Source organism: Schistocerca cancellata, chromosome 2, assembly GCF_023864275.1.
Source record: "Schistocerca cancellata isolate TAMUIC-IGC-003103 chromosome 2, iqSchCanc2.1, whole genome shotgun sequence".
Lineage (NCBI taxonomy): Eukaryota > Metazoa > Arthropoda > Insecta > Orthoptera > Acrididae > Schistocerca > Schistocerca cancellata.
The window spans coordinates 768,279,685-768,299,117 of record NC_064627.1 but is presented as its reverse complement, the minus strand read 5'-3'; the positions used below and the strand labels follow the sequence as shown (position 1 = coordinate 768,299,117).

General features: G+C 41.3%; 1 protein-coding gene across 1 annotated transcript in view; it reads right to left on the bottom strand.

The window, feature by feature from the left end:
* Positions 1–19,433, bottom strand: part of LOC126158394 (agrin-like) — a 422,061-nt gene that overhangs the window by 189,972 nt on the left and 212,656 nt on the right. The window contains exons 15-17 of the mRNA XM_049916440.1: positions 15,131–15,310; positions 14,869–15,046; positions 12,915–13,142 (exon numbers count right to left, since the gene is read on the bottom strand). Coding sequence (XP_049772397.1) covers positions 12,915–13,142; positions 14,869–15,046; positions 15,131–15,310 — 586 coding nt within the window. The remainder of the gene's footprint in view (positions 1–12,914; positions 13,143–14,868; positions 15,047–15,130; positions 15,311–19,433) is intronic.

Genomic DNA, 19,433 nt, shown 5'->3' with positions numbered 1-19,433 from the left:
AGCAGATTCCCAGCGTCTTCTCCTTGAAGTCCTCCATAAAAAAGTTTGCCACCATAGGTGACAAAGGACTACCCAAGGCAATACCATCAGTCCATTCATAAAATTCATTACTGAATAAAAAATATCTCGAGGTCAAAACATGTTCAAAGAAAGCTGAAATCTTTTTATCAAAAGTTTTTCCAATAAGAAACAATGATTTTGAAAGAGGAATCTTGTGAACAATGACATTACATCGAAACTGATTAACATATCAGAATTGCTCAGTTGAGTGATTTTAGTTTGCCAATGAAGGCCACAGAGTTATGTATATGATGAGCACATTTTCCCACCAGAGACCTTAATAACGATGCTAAATGTCTGGCAAAATCATAGGTTATAGAGTTGATGTTACTCAGTATTGGACTCAGAGGAACACTATTCTTGTGGATGTTTGGAAGTCGATAAAGCCTTGGAGGCACCACACCACTTGTTTTCAATCTCCACACAACTTCTGGTGGAAGGGGGGAGTCATTCAGAAGTGAAGCAGTCTTCGTTACCACCTGGTTGTTGTGGTCTTTACTCATCTTCCGGAATGTGATGTCACTCAGTAAACTCTTCAGTTTATCATGATAATCATCACAAGACATTAAAACAGTGGCATTACCTTTATCAGCTGTAAGAACGCGCTGGGAAAAAGGAACACCTAAATCTTTCTGTTCAAGCTCTGATTTCTCTTATTTTATTGTGATGATCATTTCTCCCTGTGTAGGTGGGTGTCAACAAAATATTTATGCATTCGGAAGAGAAAGTTGGTGATTGAAATTTTGTAAATAGATCTTGCTGCAAAGAAAACCACCTTTGTTTCAGTGGCTGCCACCCCAGCTAGCGTATCATATCAGTGACACACTCATCCCTATTGTGCGATAACATGAAACGAGCTGCCCTTCTTTGCACTTTTTCTATGTCCTCTGTCCATCCTACTGGTAAGGACCCCATACTGCACAGCAATATTCCAGCAGAGGATGGACAAGTGTAATGTAGGCTCTCTCTTCAGTGGGTTTGTCACATCTTCTAAGTGTTCTGTCAACACAGCACAGTCTTTGTTTCGCCTTCTCCACAATGTTATCTATGTGGTCTTTCCAATTTAAGTTGCTCGTAATTGTAATTAGTAGGTATTTAGTCAAATTGACAGCTCTTAGATTTGTGCGATTTATCATATACCCAAAATTTTGTCAGATTTCTTTTAGTACCCATGTGGATGACCTCACACTTTTCTTTGTATAGTGCTAATTGCCACTTTTCGCACCATGCAGAAATTCTCTCTAGATGATTTTGTAATTGTAATTGATCATCTGATGATTTTACTAGACGGTAAATTACAGCATCATCTGCAAACAATCTACAGGGGCTGCTCAGATTATCACCTAGATCATTTATATAAATCAAGAACAGCAGAGGGCCTATGACACTACCTTGCAGAACGTCAGGTATCACTTCTGTTTTACTCGATGATTTACCATCTATCACTATGAACTTTGACCTCTCTGAGAGGAAATCACGAATCCAGTCACACAACTGATGCAATACTCCATATGCATGCAATTTGATTAATAGTCATTTGTGAGGAGCGGTATCAAAAGCCTTCTGGAAAGCTAGGAATATGGAATCGATCTGAGATCCCTTGTCGACAGTACTCAGTACTTCATGGCAATAAAGAGCTAGCTGTGTTGCACAAGAATGATATTTTCTGAATCTGCATTGATTGTGTATCAATAAGTCATTTTCTTCAAGGTGATTCATAATGTTTGAGTACAGTATATGCTCCAAAATCCTACTGCAAATTGAGGTCAGTGATATGGGTCTGTAATTCAATGGGTTACTCGTATTTCATTTCTTGAATATTGGTGTGACCTGTGCTACTTTCCAGTCTTTAGGAAGAGACCTTTCGTCACATGAGCAGTTGTATACGATTGCTAAGAAAGGCGCTATTGCATCTGCCTACTCTGAGAGGAACCTGACTGGTATACCATGTGGAACAGAAGACTTGCCTTTCTTAAGTGATTTGAGTTGTTTCGCAACACCTAAGATATTTACTTTTATGTCACTCATGCTAACAGCTGTTCTGGTTTCGAATTCTGGAATATTTACTTCATCTTCTTTCATGAAGGAATTATGGAAAACTATTTAGTAACTCCGCTTTACTGGCACCAACATCGGTAACATTTCCATCGCTATCGCGCAGTGACGGTATTGACAGTTTTTTGCCACTGGTGTACTTTACATACACTCCTGGAAATGGAAAAAAGAACACATTGACACCGGTGTATCAGACCCACCATACTTGCTGTGGACACTGCGAGAGGGCTGTACAAGCAATGCTCACACGCACGGCAAAGCAGACACACCAGGAACCGCGGTGTTGGCAGTCGAATGGCGCTAGCTGCGCAGCATTTGTGCACCGCCGCCGTCAGTGTCAGCCAGTTTGCCGTGGCATACGGAGCTCCATCGCAGTCTTTAACACTGGTAGCATGCCGCGACAGCGTGGACGTGAACCGTATGTGCAGTTGACGGACTTTGAGCGAGGGCGTACAGTGGGCATGCGGGAGGCCGGGTGGACGTACCGCCGAATTGCTCAACACGTGGGGCGTGAGGTCTCCACAGTACATCGATGTTGTCGCCAGTGGTCGGCGGAAGGTGCACGTGCCCGTCGACCTGGGACCGGACCGCAGCGACGCACGGATGCACGCCAAGACCGTAGGATCCTACGCAGTGCCGTAGGGGACCGCACCGCCACTTCCCAGCAAATTAGGGACACTGTTGCTCCTGGGGTATCGGCGAGGACCATTCGCAACCGTCTCCATGAAGCTGGGCTACGGTCCCGCACACCGTTACGCCGTCTTCCGCTCACGCCCCTACATCGTGCAGCCCGCCTCCAGTGGTGTCGCGACGGGCGTGAATGGAGGGACGAATGGAGACGTGTCGTCTTCAGCGATGAGAGTCGCTTCTGCCTTGGTGCCAATGATGGTCGTATGCGTGTTTGGCGCCGTGCAGGTGAGCGCCACAATCAGGACTGCATACGACCGAGGCACACAGGGCCAACACCCGGCATCATGGTGTGGGGAGCCATCTCCTACACTGGCCGTACACCACTGGTGATCGTCGAGGGGACACTGAATAGTGCACGGTACATCCAAACCGTCATCGAACCCATCGTTCTACCATTCCTAGACCGGCAAGGGAACTTGCTGTTCCAACAGGACAGTGCACATCCGCATGTATCCCGTGCCACCCAACGTGCTCTAGAAGGTGTAAGTCAACTACCCTGGCCAGCAAGATCTCCGGATCTGTCCCCCATTGAGCATGTTTGGGACTGGATGAAGCGTCGTCTCACGCGGTCTGCACGTCCAGCACGAACGCTGGTCCAACTGAGGCGCCAGGTGGAAATGGCATGGCAAGCCGTTCCACAGGACTACATCCAGCATCTCTACGATCGTCTCCATGGGAGAATAGCAGCCTGCATTGCTGCGAAAGGTGGATATACACTGTACTAGTGCCGACATTGTGCATGCTCTGTTGCCTGTGTCTATGTGCCTGTGGTTCTGTCAGTGTGATCATGTGATGTATCTGACCCCAGGAATGTGTCAATAAAGTTTCCCCTTCCTGGGACAATGAATTCACGGTGTTCTTATTTCAATTTCCAGGAGTGTACAACAAGAATCTCTTTGGGTTTTCTACCATATTTTGAGACAATGTTTCATTGTGAAAACTATTAAAAGCATCTTGAATTGATGTCTGCACTAAATTTCGAGCTTCCATGAAACTTAGCCAGTCTTGGGAATTTTGCATTCTTCTGAATTTGGCATGCTTTTTTCATTGCTTTTGCAACACTGTTCTGACATGTTTAGTGTACAATGGTGGATCAGTCCCATCTCTTATTAACCTAAGTGGTATGTATCTATCTATTGCTGTCGATACTGTATCTTTGAATTTGAGTCATATCTGGTCTATACTTACATAATTAGCTTGGAAGGAATGGAGAGTCTCTCTTAGGAAGGCATCAAGCGAATTTTTATCTGCTGTTTTAAATAGATATATTTTGCATTTATTTTTTGAGGTTTTGGTTGATGTGGTCTTGAGCCTCACTACAATGACCTTATGTTCACTAATCCCTGTATCTGTTGTGCCGATCTCTATTAGATCAGGATTATTTGTGGCTAAGAGGTAAAGTGTGTTTTCGCAACCATTTACAATTCGTGTGGGCTCATGAACTAACTGTTCAAAGTAATTCTCAGAGAAAGCATTTAGCACAATTTTGGAAGATGTTTTCTGTCTACCACCGGCTTTGAACATGTCTTTTCACCAACAAATTGAGGGTACATTGAAGTCTCCACACCAATTATAACTGTATGAGTGGGGTACTTATTTGTAATGAGATTCAAGTTTTCTTTGAAGCATTCAGCTATTATATCATCTGAGTCGGGGGGTCGGTAGAAGGAGCCAATTATTGTTTTGGTACAGCTGTTGAGTATAACCTCTACCCATAGTAATTCGCAGGAACTATCTATTTCAACTTCACTACAAGATAAACTACTACCAACAAACACGGAGTGTTGAATAACAGTTTCTTGCTGCGAAGACATCTCAAGATGGCAAAACTTTGCCACCTGCCTCGATGTGGCTAGCTCACGAACCCAGTCTGACTTGTCCAATGTTACGCCATAGATCCAGTTCCATGAATTATAGGGTAACTCCACAGATATCCTTAGATGCAGGCAATAGAGTTGTTCCGAAGACAGGTCCAGTTTTTGGGGGGTAAAACAGATCCTCTCCTTAACAATAGCAGCATCAGCTTTCCTTAAAATCTTATTCATGGCAGTCAACTTTATAAAATGTACTAACTTGGCAAACTTTGGAACAATGCCATGGTCACGGCATCCTAATAAAAAACTAAAGAGCTCAGTAACCTCACTCTCAAGTGTCTTAAATTATCCAGTCGGTGAACACTTATAAGCATCTCCTCCTCGAAGCGGTACTTGATGTGCATCGTCATATTTTCACGGTGAAAAGAGTGATGCATAAGATTTCGGGGGTGAAGCTGCATAAATTCGACTTCTTCTAATATTTCAGCTGAATACTGTCCAGCCATCTTCAGAGTTAGCCAAGGTGACTGATGCTCCAGCACTTGCTCCATCATTTTAAACCCATAGACTGCACTACTGTGCACAGGGCCACAGATACACAAGGCACCAAAGACATTAATCGGCGGCATACAGGTATGGGATATGCGTCGAAATGGATTTATGGCTGCACAGTCAATCCACACGGTGATGTCGATATATCACTGTGAGCTGCACCGTCGCAACATCTTTGTGATTTTATTACAGAAATTGCCAGATTCCATGATTTGTCCAAGCTGAAACCACTATCTCTATTAATTAAATTTCTCGCCAACCAAATTTCAATTGCTTCCTTCACTACCGAGTCCCAAAAAGATGAAGTTGAGGCTAAAATTTTGATGTTATCACAGCTTTATTAGGTTGTAAGAGCCAGGTGTACCTGTGGTGCTCTGTTCATATCTCCTGGACAGTATGTGTCATCTGTCCAATGTATGAATGGCTGCATTCACAGGGAATCTTGTAAACACCAGTCTTTCGAAGCATCAAATCATCTTTAATGGGACCCAGGAGTACTGCTGTCTTTGGTGGATGCCAAAAAATCACTTTCACATTCTGCTTACTGAGGATCCATCCTATTTTTGACAATAGTGTTCCCATGTATGGCAGAATAGCCATCAATTTAAAACTTTCCTTGTCTTCTTCTGCTTTTCTTATACCCACATTTGATTTCATTTGTCACACGTTGCATATTTTTCTTGGAGAGTAACCATTGACTTCAAAAACTCTTCTGAGGTGTTGAAGCTCGTCCTTCAGACTGCTCCCATCAGCAATGATATGTACTACGTGTACTAGAGTTCTGAGTACACTTATGATCTATGAAGGATGGTGGCAGCTATTTGCATGTAAATATAAATCCATACAGGTCTGTTTTCTATATACTGCATGTCCCAAAGTGCCATCATCTTAGTGCTGAAGCAGCACATTCAAAAATGGAAGGCATCCATTTTTTTCGGTTTCCATCGTGAATTTGTCTGCCGATGGAATTCAGATGATCTAAAAATTGGGAAATGGTGGCAAAAGTCGCTCATCATATAAATCTGTGGACTTCATTGACAAACTGAAATCATTCAAACTGAGCAATTCTGATATGTAAGTCAGTTTCGATGAAGTGTCATTGTTCACAAGGTTCCTCTTTCAGAATCGTTGTTTCTCACTGGAAAAACTTTTGATAAAGAGATTCCATTTTTTTTAACATGTTTTGACCTCAACATATTTTTTAGTCAATAATGAATTTTATGAACAGACTTACAGTGTCGCCATGGGTGGTAATCCATTGCCACCTATGGTGGCAATTTTTTTTGTGGAGGACTTCGAGGAGAAGGAGCTGGAATCTGCTAGCTTAGGCCCACAGTGTTTTGGAGGTATGTTAATGACATGTTTGGAGTGTGGCCCCATGGTGAAAACAAGTTAAAACTCTTTTTAGATCATCTGAATTCCATACACAGACAAATTCAGTTCACGATGGAAATCGAAAAAGACGGATGCCTTCTATTTTTGAATGAGTAGGTAGGGCGCAAAGATGATGGCACTTTGAGACACACAGTATATCACAAACTGATTCATTCGGATTTATATTTACACGCAAATAGCTGCCACCATCCTTCACAGATGACGAGTGTACTCAGAACTCTAGTACACATAGCATGTCATTGCTGATGAGAGTCTGGAGGACGAACTTCTACATGTCAGAACAGTTTTCGAAGCCAACGGGTATTCTCCACAACAGATATGCAAGGTGCTAGAAATGCAACCAACTGCGGTTATAAGAAAAGTACAAGAATACAAGGAAAAGTTTTAAATCGATGGTTTTTCTGCCATATGTGGGAAGCCAATCGTCAAAAATAGGACGGATCCTCAGTAAGCATAAAGTGAAAGTGATTTTTCGCCGTCCACCAAAGACAGCAGCACTCTTGGGTTCCGTTACAGATGATTTGGTGCTTCAAAAGCCTGTAAAAGCTTGTAAAAGATTCCCTCTGAATGCAATCTTTCATACATCGGACAGATGACACGTACTGTCCAGGAGAGATGCACAGGGCACTGTACGAACACCCGGCACTTAAAACCTATTAAATCTGTGGTGGCAGAGCACTGTATTGGCACTGGGCACTTGATGGTGTACGATAATGTCGAAATTTTAGCCTCTACTTCATCTTTCTGGGACTCAGTAGTGAAGGCAGCAATTGAAATTTGGTTGGTGACAAATTTAATTAATAGAGATAGTGGTTTTAGCTTGGACAAATTGTGGAATCCGGCAATTTTTGTAAAAAGATGTCACGACAGTGCAGCTCGCAGTGATACATCGATATCTCCATGTGGATCGACTGCAAAGTCATAGATCAATTTCCATGCATATGTCATATGCCTATGCTGCCGATTAACATCTTTGGCACCTTGTGTATCTGTGGCTGCATGTGCAGTAGTGCAGTCCACAGGTTTAAATGGATGGAGCAAGTACTGGAGCGTCAGTCACTTTGACTCACTCTGAAGGTGGCTGGATGGTATTCAGCCGAAATATTAGAAGAAGAAGTCGAATTTATGCGGCTGCGGGCACGAAATTTTATGGATCACTCTTTGCGCATTGAAAATATGAAGATGTACATTAAGTACCTCTTTAGGGAAGAAATGGTTTTAAGTGTTTGCCCACTGGATAAGTTAAGACACTTTAGAGCAAGGTTACTGAGCTCTTTAAGTTTTTTATTAAGATGCCACGACCATGGCATGGTTCCAAATTTGCCAGGTTAGTACATTTTACAAAGTTGACTGCCATGAATAAAATTTTAAGGAATGCAGGTGCTACTATTGTTAAGGAGAGGAACAGTTTTACCTGCCAAAAATTGAGCCTGGTTTCAGAACAACTTTATCGCCTACATCTACTAAGGATATCTGTGGAGTTACCCAATACTTCATGAAACCAAACCGATGGTATAACATGGGCCAAGTCAGACTGGCTTCATGAGGTAGCCACATCGAGACAGATGGCGACGTTTATCTGTCTTGAGACATCTTCGCAGCAAGAAACTGTTATTCGCTGCTCCGTCATTTAAGTGACAGATAAAGATTTGGACAACGCTGCAATGATGGTTTTAGCTAAAGGACTGAACTTTGCACACACACCGAAGGTTTTACCAATAGCAGCTTTCATCAGTGCCGTTGAAGGAGCTGTTCGTCCTCTTTCTACAGAATCAGGTGAAGAAATAAGATGTAAAACTTGTCGAGCAGTTATGAAGGCTTGCCCACAAAGGAGTAACATATGTGCGGCAGAGAGGGCTGCACTACGTAAACTTGCCAGGATACAGAGACAATGGTTCTTCCAGCTGATAAAGGTAATGCCACTGTTTTAATGTGTCATGATGATTATCATGATAAAATGAACAGTTTACTAAGTGACAGCACATTCCGGAAGATCAGTAAAGATCCCACCAACCAGGTGGTAAGGAAGACTGCTTCACTTCTGAACACCTCTCCCCTTCCACCAGAAGTTGTGCAAAGATTGAACCAAGTAGTGTGGTGCCTCCAAAGCTTTATGGACTTTCAAACATCCACAAGCATGGTGCTCCTCTGGGTCTGATAGTGAGTAACATCAGCTCTCCAACCTATGATTGTGCCAAATATTAGCATCGTTATTAAGGCCTCTGCTCAGAAAATGTGCTCCTCATATACAGAACTCTGTGGACTTCATTGGCAAACTGAAATTAGTCAAACTGAACAATTCTGATATGTTAGTCAGTTTCAATGTAGTGTCGTTGTTCACAAAGGCTCCTCTTTTGAAATCATTGTTACTCATTGGAAAAAGTTTTGATAAAGAGATTTCAACTTTGTTTGAATATGTTTTGACGGTGTTGCCATGGGTAATCCTTTGTCACCTTTGGTGGCAAACTTTTTTATGGAGGACTTCAAGGAGAAGGTGCTGGGATCTGTTAGCTTGCAGCCCACAGTGTTTTGGAGGTATGTTGATGACACATTTGTAGTGTGGTCACATGGTGAAGGCAAGTTAAAAAGAGTTTTTAGATCATCTGAATTCCATCCACAGACAAATTCAGTTCACAATGGAAATCGAAAGAGATGGATGCCTTCCATTTTTAGATGTGCTGGTATGGTACAAAGATGGTACTTTGGGACATGCAGTATATTGAAAACTTACCCATACAGATTTATATTTACATGCAAATAGCTGCCACCATCCTTCATAGATGATGAGTGTACTCAGAACTTTAGAACACAGAGCACATGTCATTGCTGACAAGAGCAGTCTGGAGGACGAACTTCTACACCTGAGAAGATTTTTTGAATCCAATGGGTACTCTTTACAACAATTACACAAGGCACTATAAATGAAACCAACTGTGGGTATAAGAAAAGCAGAAGAAGACAAGGAAAGTTTTAAATCGATGACTTTTCTGCCACACATGAGAAGCCTAATGGCAAAAATACGACGGATCCTCAGTAAGCAGAAAGTTAAAGTGATTTTTCATCCTCCACCAAAGACATCAGCACGCCTGGGTTCCGTTAAAGATGGTTTGTTGCTTTGGAAGCCCGGTGTTTACAAGATCCCCTCTGAATGTGGCCGTTGATACATTGGACAGATGACACATACTGTCTGGGAGAGATGCACAGAGCACCGCAGGTACACCCGGCTCTTACAACCTAATAAAGCTGCAGTAGCAGAGCACTGTATTGACACTGGGCACTCTATGGTGTACGATAACGTCGAAATTTTAGTCTCGACTTCAATTGTCTGGGACACAGTAGTGAAGGAAGCAACTGAAATTTGGTTGGCGATGAATTTAATTAATAGAGATAGTTGTTTCAGCTTGGACAAATTGTGTAATCCGGCAATTTCTGTAATAAAATCACAAAGACATGACAACGGTGCAGCTCGCAGTGATACATCAATATCACCATGTGGATCGATTGCACAGCCATAGATTTATTTCCATGCCTATACCATACCTCTATGCCACCGATTAACGTCTTTGGCGCCTTGTATATCTGTGGCTGCATGCGCAGTAGTGCAGTCCATGGGTTTAAAAGGATGGAGCAAGTGTTGGAGTGTCAGTCGTCCTGGCTCACTCTGAAGATGGCTGGATGGTATTCAGTCGAAATATTAGAAGAAATTTTATGCATCACTCTTTGCGCCGCGAAATTATGAAGTCTCACAAAGTGATGTTGTTCGGACGTGGAGGAGATACAGTGAGACAAGAACTGTTGACATGCCTCACTCGGGCCACCCAACGGCTACCTACTGCAGCAAACCCCTATCTACAGATTATGGCTTGGAGGGACCCTGACAGCTACACCACCATGTTGAATAATGCTTTTCGTCCAGCCACAGGACATCATGTTATGACTCAAACTGTGCTCAATAGGTTGCATGACGTGCAACTTCACTCCCAATGTCCACAGCGACGTGCATCTTTGCAACCACAACACCATGGAGCGCAGTGCAGATGGGACCAACAACATGCCAAATGGACCACTTAGGATTGGCATCACATTCTCCTCATTGGTGAGTGTCACATATGTCTTTGACCAGACAATCGTCAGAGATGTTTTTAGAGGCAACTGGGTCAAGCTGAACGCCTTAGACACACTGTCCAGTGAGTGCAGCAAGGTGGAAGTTCCCTGTTGCTTTGAGGTGGCATTATGTGAGGCTGACGTACACTGTTGGTGGTCATGAAAGGTACCGTAGTGGCTCTACAATATGTGAATGCTGTCCTCCGACCAATAGTGCATCCATAGCCGTCCTCGGACCAATAGTGCATCCATATTGGCAGCATATTAGGCTTTCATCTTCATGGATTACAGTTCGCACCCCCATTCGCATCCACATCTTATGAATGACTTCCTTCAGGATAGTGACATCGCTTGACTAGAGTGGTAAGCATGTTCTCCAGACAAGAACCCTATTGACATGCCTGGGATAGATTAAAAAGGGCTATTTATGGACAATGTGACCCACCAACCACTCTGAGGGATCTACACTAAAGCACTATTGAGGAGTGGGATAATCTGGACCAACAGTCCCTTGATGAACTTGTGGATAGTATGCCACGACGAATACAGACATGCATCAATGCAAGAGGACATGCTACTGGGTATTAGAGGTAGCTGTGTGTACAGCAATCTGGACCACCACCTCTGAAGGACTCGCTGTATGGTGGTACAACATGCAGTGTGTGGATTCCATGAGCAATAAAAAGGGCGGAAATTATGTTTATATTGATCTCTGTTCCAATATTCTGTACAGGTTCCGTAACTCTTGGAACCGAGGTTATGCATAACTTTTTCAGATGTGTGTATATAAATTTTGTCACTTCCAAAATACTGGAAATGCTCTAATTATTAAGTAATCTATACACCAAGAAAAGATTAGGGTACTTGGATGTGTTACATCATACAATAAATACTGATGAAAGGATTTCACATTTGTGTAACGTATCTGACATTTTAATGGTTCCCTCTTTCTAATACTGTGTGTACTGTCATATCAAAAAAACTTGAACACCTTTTGTAACAGATTATTTACAAAAAACAAGGAAAGATGTAGGTCCATAAAAGCTTCATTTTTGAGTCTGAAAGAATATTTCATTTCATGCTATCAACCCAAGTCAACTTGCAGATGAAGTCATTGTATAGCAGAGTGTGATGCTTTGTTTTGGAAGGTTTCCTGAGTTCACTGTTTGTGATCATTAGTTGGCCATTAATGCTGCACTTTGATTGTGCATTTACTACAGTTTTGTATGATTAACATATTTCATGACAAGACAGGCATCTTTATTTAAATTTATGTCAATTGTTTAGAATGTGAGGCTGTATAGCTTTGCCTGTGATTTTTTGGTACAAACTGACAAACAAGAATTTGTCTCTACAGTGTAGTCAAGGGATGATGCTTGACTTGGAAGAGATGATGTCACAGATGATATTTCACTTCAAATGTCTGTGAAATGGTGCATATACTTATGGTACAGATCATGCTGTAGTTCAGCATTAGTGTAAGATTAATGTATGGACAGTAAATGGAGGTGAATGTCTGGTTGTGTTTAATTGGAAATGTTTACGATGGCTTCACTGGAATCACTCTTCCTGAGTGTCTACAGAATATGCCCTGGTAATCATTTTTTGTAACTTACACATGATGGGCTCAAGAAATTCTTTCTCACATTTACTGCAGATGTTCTGAGCAGTACATACAATGACAGATGGATAGGTGGGGGAGAATCAGTTCAACAGCATGTATGTCTGTAAAACCTGAATCATTTAGATGTCGGTCTGTGGGGATGCCTGAAACAATTAGTTTGTGCAATGAAGAGTTCTTAATAGAAGCTCATAAAACCAGTTGCCAACATATTAGGGTGGGTTGTAACAGTCCACCATGTGTACAAACAAGAAGAAGATTCTTTATCAGCCATTCCAGTCAACTGGCATTATTAACAGTTCATGGTAGTTGGTAACTGTAATGTGTCATCAAACAATGATCATTTAATAATAACTAAAACTGCTGAACTTTCACACACCTTCACCTCTCTTCTTTCCTTGTTTTCGAATAAGGGAAGCTCTCTTCTCTCCACTAATTTTGTATTAATATTTTGGTTAGATGCTGTATGGCAGTTTTTGTTCCCACAAAATTAAGCTGTTTCAGTGATGTGTTAAATATTTGTGTGTGATACTTTAAGAATATATCATGCAATAAATAATAATGAAAAGAATTTCCTCGTTTGTTTCACAATGAATACCCGTGATAGCAGTTGTCCCACACACTTGGAGGCGTTGGTGGGCACATGGCCAATGAAGGCATCCTCCTGCAGGTCCAATGATCTAAGTGCTCCTTGTGACTGGCCAAGAGTAAACTCTCCATTATCCAATCGCAGCATGCCATCTCTTTGGTACCTCTTTGCGCTCACTTTATGAAAGTGGTTGAGTTTCACACGTTCTGTTGACTTGATGACAACTGGACCATTACCCAAGTTGTATCTGAATTCCACATACCTGCCAGAATAAAAATGCTTTCTTACACCATTATGCTAATGAGATGCACACTGCATTTATATTAACAGAACATTATATGAAAATAAAAAAAAAATTATGCAATAAAATTGCATAAATGTTCATAGAGGTATTGTGTAACATTTTTGAGTGTTTAATCAAGTAAAATACTGTGTAAAACATCCACTTGTGAAAATGAACTGGGATGTGACAGCTTTCAACCTCAGTATATTATCTTACTGCTCAATTTACTATAGAAAAATGACTCAAGTAAGTATCTGAAATTACAGTTATACTACTACAAAATTGTAGTGGTTTTCATGGCCACTTGTTGACATATTGCCTGTTGGCTTCTGCCTTGGGATCTTCAGCCAACGTTTGTTTAACAGTTTTCCCGATATTTTGCCAGCATGAGTGGTTGGTACTGTCAAAGGCTCACCCTACAATCTGCCACCAGCAATGGAGGGTGAACGTCTGACAGTGCCAGCCACTCATGCTGATGAAACATCACGAAAACTGATAAATAAACATTGGTCTGTCAGCTGAAAATCCCAAGATGTAAGCCAACGTGCAATGTGTCATTTATCTATTGATTAGTTGAAATAATTAGTAACCATATCTGCATGAGTTGAGAAGGTTTTACTTCCAGTATGACTCGTAGGTGCCTATCACTCTAACCCTCCCCCCCCCCTCCCCCCCCCCTCTCTCTCTCTCTCTCTCTCTCACACACACACACACACACACACACACACACACACACACACACACACACAATTACCATAATTGAGAACACTTCCTGTTATTAGTTTTTTAAGTATCACAGATTTATTTTGAAGTCTGTGCAGTGCTAATTACTTGCAGTTTTGGATGTTGTAACATATTCCCTTCTCAGTTACCAGTCACCCACACAGAAGATTAAACAACTGCATAGCAATAATAACAAATATGGACTATGAATATGAGATTCTCTCTTTCCTAGCCATTATCCTATCATTCGTCGCCACTTGTTGTCGTACTGTCTGCTGGCTTCTGCCTTTGTATCTTCAGCCAATGTTTTTATTTTCGTCTTTCTGGTCAGATGCCAGTTATCAGTTAATCTAAGTGAATGAAGTCAAGTGTGCAATCCACTTATTGCCCAAACTTTGCTCTATGCATTATCATATTTTAACAGTTTGTGTTCAATATTTTTGGGAACAAGTCTGATATATGTCTAATTGAACATAGAAAACTACCTAAAACCCAAACTCAGGCTGACTTGTGTACCAAACCAACTGTCATCAATCTAGTGCACAGTTTGATCTCTTGAGGCTACACAGAATTTATATCACAAATGGCCCTGTCCCCATCTAAACTCCTAATCTTCAGAAGTTGAACAATGCTCATTCTGTGCCTGCAGACAAGCACCCCAAATTACTAACACAAACCATTAACCTAAGGAAGTTTAATAGAGAATATTGAGATAAAAAATTATTTCTATCATTCATCCAGCATTATATTTTCGTAACAGTATATGAACAGTAGCTGGAGTGGGCTGGAAATTTTCATCCAAAAAACTAACATCTGAAAAAATTACAAAACAGTATCAACTGATCACCTCTTCATCAGTAAAGTCAACCTCCATTGTGCAGCTCACATGGAAAATGAGCACAAAACTTGTGTAAATACATCTGAGATCAATTTTAAATGCCATCATATTATACAAAGACTATGTAATACTAAAATATCTTACCCATTAACAACAGCAAGTGACACAAAATCTCCAGTACCATCTGCCATCTGCTGGTTATAAAGTATAATTCCATTATTGTTATATGTACTGAATTCTACATCCACACTTAGTCTGTGATAAGCCTTTAGACGTCTTATTTGCACATATGAATGTCCATCAAAAGCAGGCACCAGGTAATCTGTTAATGAAGTTAGTTATTAATTTATGTTTTTGGGTACAAAAGATTTTAAATTTTCTCCCTGTATGTATTATTAAAACTTACCTACACAATCTTGCCTGTCAGGAGTTTCCACATATTCATCCTTGCACATGCATGTTCCATGCACACACCAGCTGTTTCTCACTCTGCATTCTGAGTCTGAGGTACATAAGTCACCCAAAAGACTTATTATATGAACAGTAGCTGGAGTGGGCTGGAAATTTTCATCCAAAAAACTAACATCTGAAAAAATTACAAAACAGTATCAAACAGACTGAAGGATCTGACCATCAGCCTAAAACTACAAGGTATATATTCTTCTCAAATGACTAGCAGCTAATTCACTGAAATTTTAGTATTCTCAGAACTCCTTTCTGTTATACGATATTCATTTTCCAATACAGAGCCAATGGCTCAGTAGTGCACTTGACCACCTGTCTAAAATTGAAAGATATACATTCTCCTCGAATCGTTATCAGCTAATTTTCAATATTCGCAGAGTATGCTGATGAAATAGCTCCATTTTAATCAGTAATATACAACTGCTCACTTGATAAAACATGAAAGAATGAAAAGCTGCATAAGTTACACCAATACACAGGAAAGAAAATAGAAGTAATCCACTGAATTTTCTAATATTGCTGGCATCAATCTGTAGTATGATTTTGGGACATTTACTGTACTTCAACATTATGAAATACTTTTAAGGTGATGATCTATTGACACATAACCTGCACAGACAGAAAATAATGTCCATGTGAAACACAGTTGGCTCTTTATTAATGGACGATATTGACATGGCAGCTCAAGATGATTACATATTTCTAGATTTTCACAAGACTTTTGACACTATTCATCTCAAGTGTCTCCTAATCAAGTTGTGGGACTAGCAACTACTGCCTAAGCTATGTGATTGGATTTGTGATTTTCTGCCAGAAACATCACACTTGTAGTAATTGCCGGAAAGTCATCTAGTGAAACTGAGTTTGTATCTAGGGTTTGAAAGGATGCTTTATAGCCCTCTGCTGATCTTAACCTACATGCCCTAAAAACAAAAGCAAAGCACCCAGAAGGGGAGGAGGGCCTGAAATGAAACTTCACAGTCTAAGAGGGTATGTGATATTATTTAAGTAATTACAAAATCCAGTCAAATTCACAAGGAACTTGGCAGCATATGCCCACTTATCAGTATGACATTGCCCCCATTCTGACCTGAATGCTCACACTGATTCAGTCAGGAAGCATATTGTAAAGCCCTTGCATCCTCTCCTGAGGTAATCTGGCCAATGACTGTTGCAACTGGTGCACGATATCCTAGATACAAGCACTTGGATGGAAATGATGCCTGAACTGGTCCCATGCTTGTTCCTGCTGGCCATGCGAGTACCTCAGCATCATGCAGATAGTTTATAGAGACATGTGTCATATGTGAATCAGCGTTGTCCTGTTGAAAAATAGTACTACAAAACTGTCACACCATATGTAACCCATGAGGACACAGGGTGACCTCAATGTACTGATGTGTCTGAGTTCTCTCAGTCACTACCAGCCATGACCTGAAGCCATACCCAGTGGTCCTCTACACCATGACACCAGGAGTAACATTATTGTACCTCTCCAAATCTTTGGGAGCGTGGGACCATTCCCCATATCATTGACACACTCGATGACAATGGCCATCCAGGGTGGGGCAGAAGCACAAACATAGTTCATCTTTGAACACAATGCGATGCCATTCATCTGCTGATCATAATCATCCCAGTCACAACACCTCTCCAAATGCAGCATTTTTTGTTGTGATGTTAATTCCAGTCTTTGCATGGACAGTGATTCCCCAGTCTGCCTGGTGGTAGCCTCTGACCAGTGGTACGAGATGACAAAGAATGTATGCACAGATGGCAGGCACAGGTGAAAGGGTTACAATGTGCTTGGTTCACAATAGGTCGATCCTCCCTTGTGATGGTCAGATGTGGTCAACTGGAACCTAGATGACGAGTATGTCTGCTGTCAGTTTCCCATGCAGTACGAGACTGGGCCACTGTCACATCAAAATGCATCACGAATATGGACATTGCACAATTCAACCAGCCAAGCGAATGGAGACCAATGATGATGTCCCTTTCAAACTGTGTCAGGCTCTCTCATATGGGTACATAGCTTGTGTCCTTCACAGTGATGACTCAACATCTGATCCCGTTCCTGCCACTTATATACACTACCAGGCCTGGTAGTCAATAATGCTCTCTGGGAGCTGTTCTGTCTATCACAGGGATTTTCAACTAATCATGTACATACCTGCTGATGGTGCATACATATACAAAGTTATATTGACATCTGACTATGTCTTCTGCATGCTTCACTTCTTTCTCATGCATTGTATATAAATGTTTTAGTAAACAACAGGACCAGTCCTATTAGACTGTTTGCAGATGACATTGTCCTCTACTGTCTAGTGAAGTCATCAAAGAATCAAAACAAATTACAATTATTTCAGCTTCATTTAATAATGGCATCTAATGTTTCTGAATTTTCTTGGGATTGGGTGGATGGTGCCTCTTGGTAGCAGTCTGACTGGGAATTTCAATCTGTAACTGCTCGTCATTCGGCAAAGTTTGAACGTTTCCTTGGCTCAGTGTCTAATTCTAATTTTAATTCTCGACGTTCTGTGATCAATCTCACAGAGAAAACATTTGATGTTGCAGCTTTGTCTGTGCTGGGGAAAGGTTTGAACTTTGCACCGACACCTAAGAGTTTGCCAGTCATTGATTTTATTAGGTCTATCGAACAGGCTATTTATAAACTACCTTCCGAGGCTGCGGAAGAGGTTAGGAGGGAAGCTTGTCGTGTGTTGACTGGGGCTCGTCCACCCAAGTGTAACATTACAGCAGCTGAGGAGGCTGCTTTATCTTCACTCAGAATGGATCCTGATATTGTTATTTTACCTGTGGACAAGGGAAACGCCACCGTTTTGTTGAACAAGCATCATTACATTCGAAAGATGCAGTGTCTACTCTCTGATTTGGCGTATCGCAAAATCAGTGCTGACCCTACTAAGAGTGTTGAGAGAAAGACAAGTAACCTCCTGAAGAAATGTTCTTTGTCACAGGAGACTGTCAAGAGTCTTAATTCTTACTGTACTGTACCACCTAGATTATATGGCCTCCCTAAGGTCCATAAAGAGGCAGTCCCATTGAGGCCTATTGTTTCTAATATTGGTACGCAGACATATTGTGTAGCTAAACATCTTGCTAGTTCCAGTTTGCTTTTGTTCTACAATATTATTTTTATTGCTAACCGGTTTTCGGCTTACAAGGCCTGAAGATGGCCTTGTAAGCCGAAAACCGGTTAGCAATAAAAATAATATTGTAGAACAAAAGCAAACTGGTGCTTTTCATTTATTATTATAATGTTGTTCTACCAAGAACCGACGGAATATTCTGTTAATATCTTGCTAGTTTGTTGAGCCCACTAGTAGGTAGGTGAGAATGCCACATTAAGAACTCTGCAGATTTCTTATGTTGATTGCAGGGAATGCGTTTGAATGACTCTGATATTTTAGTCAGTTTTGATGTGGTTTCTCTTTTCACTGGTGTTCCTCTCTCTGATTCATTGCAGCTAATTGAAGTTAAGTTTGGTGGCGAGTTAACAAATTTGTTTCGACATGTGCTGACTTCCACTTACTTTTTATTCAATGGTCAGTACTACGAACAGATGGTTGGAGTAGCAATGGGAAGCCCGTTGTCACCTATTGTGGCCAATTTGTTTATGGAGGACTTTGAGGAACGTGCATTGGAGTCTACGACCTTGAAACCTGCATGATTTTTCAGATATGTAGATGATACTTTTGTTGTTTGGTCTCATGGTAGTGAGAATTTAAACTGGTTTTTGAACATCTGAATTCAGTCCACCCAAATATTCAGTTCACTATAGAGGTGGAAAAGAATGGATGCCTTCCCTTCCTTGATGTGTTGGTAAACAGGAAGACTGATGGTACGTCGGGACTTTCTGTTTATAGGAAGCCTACTCACACTGACTTGTATCTGCGAGCTGATAGTTGTCACCATCCAGCTCAGCATGAAGGAGTACTTCGTACCTTGGTTCACAGAGCCCACGTTATGTCAGACCCTGAAAGTTTGGCAGCTGAGCTATCACATCTCAAAGTCACCTTTCGTCAGAATGGTTATAGTGAGAGTGACGATAGCAATGAAGTGGCACCTAAGTCTATGGCCTTTTTGCCTTACGCAGGAAGCATTTCCAACAGGATTGGCTGTATTTTGTGGAAATATGATGTGAAATGTGTTTTTCGACTACCTTCTAAGATTAAGGTCCTGTTGGCGTCCGTAAAAGATGATCTTGTTTTGTGTAA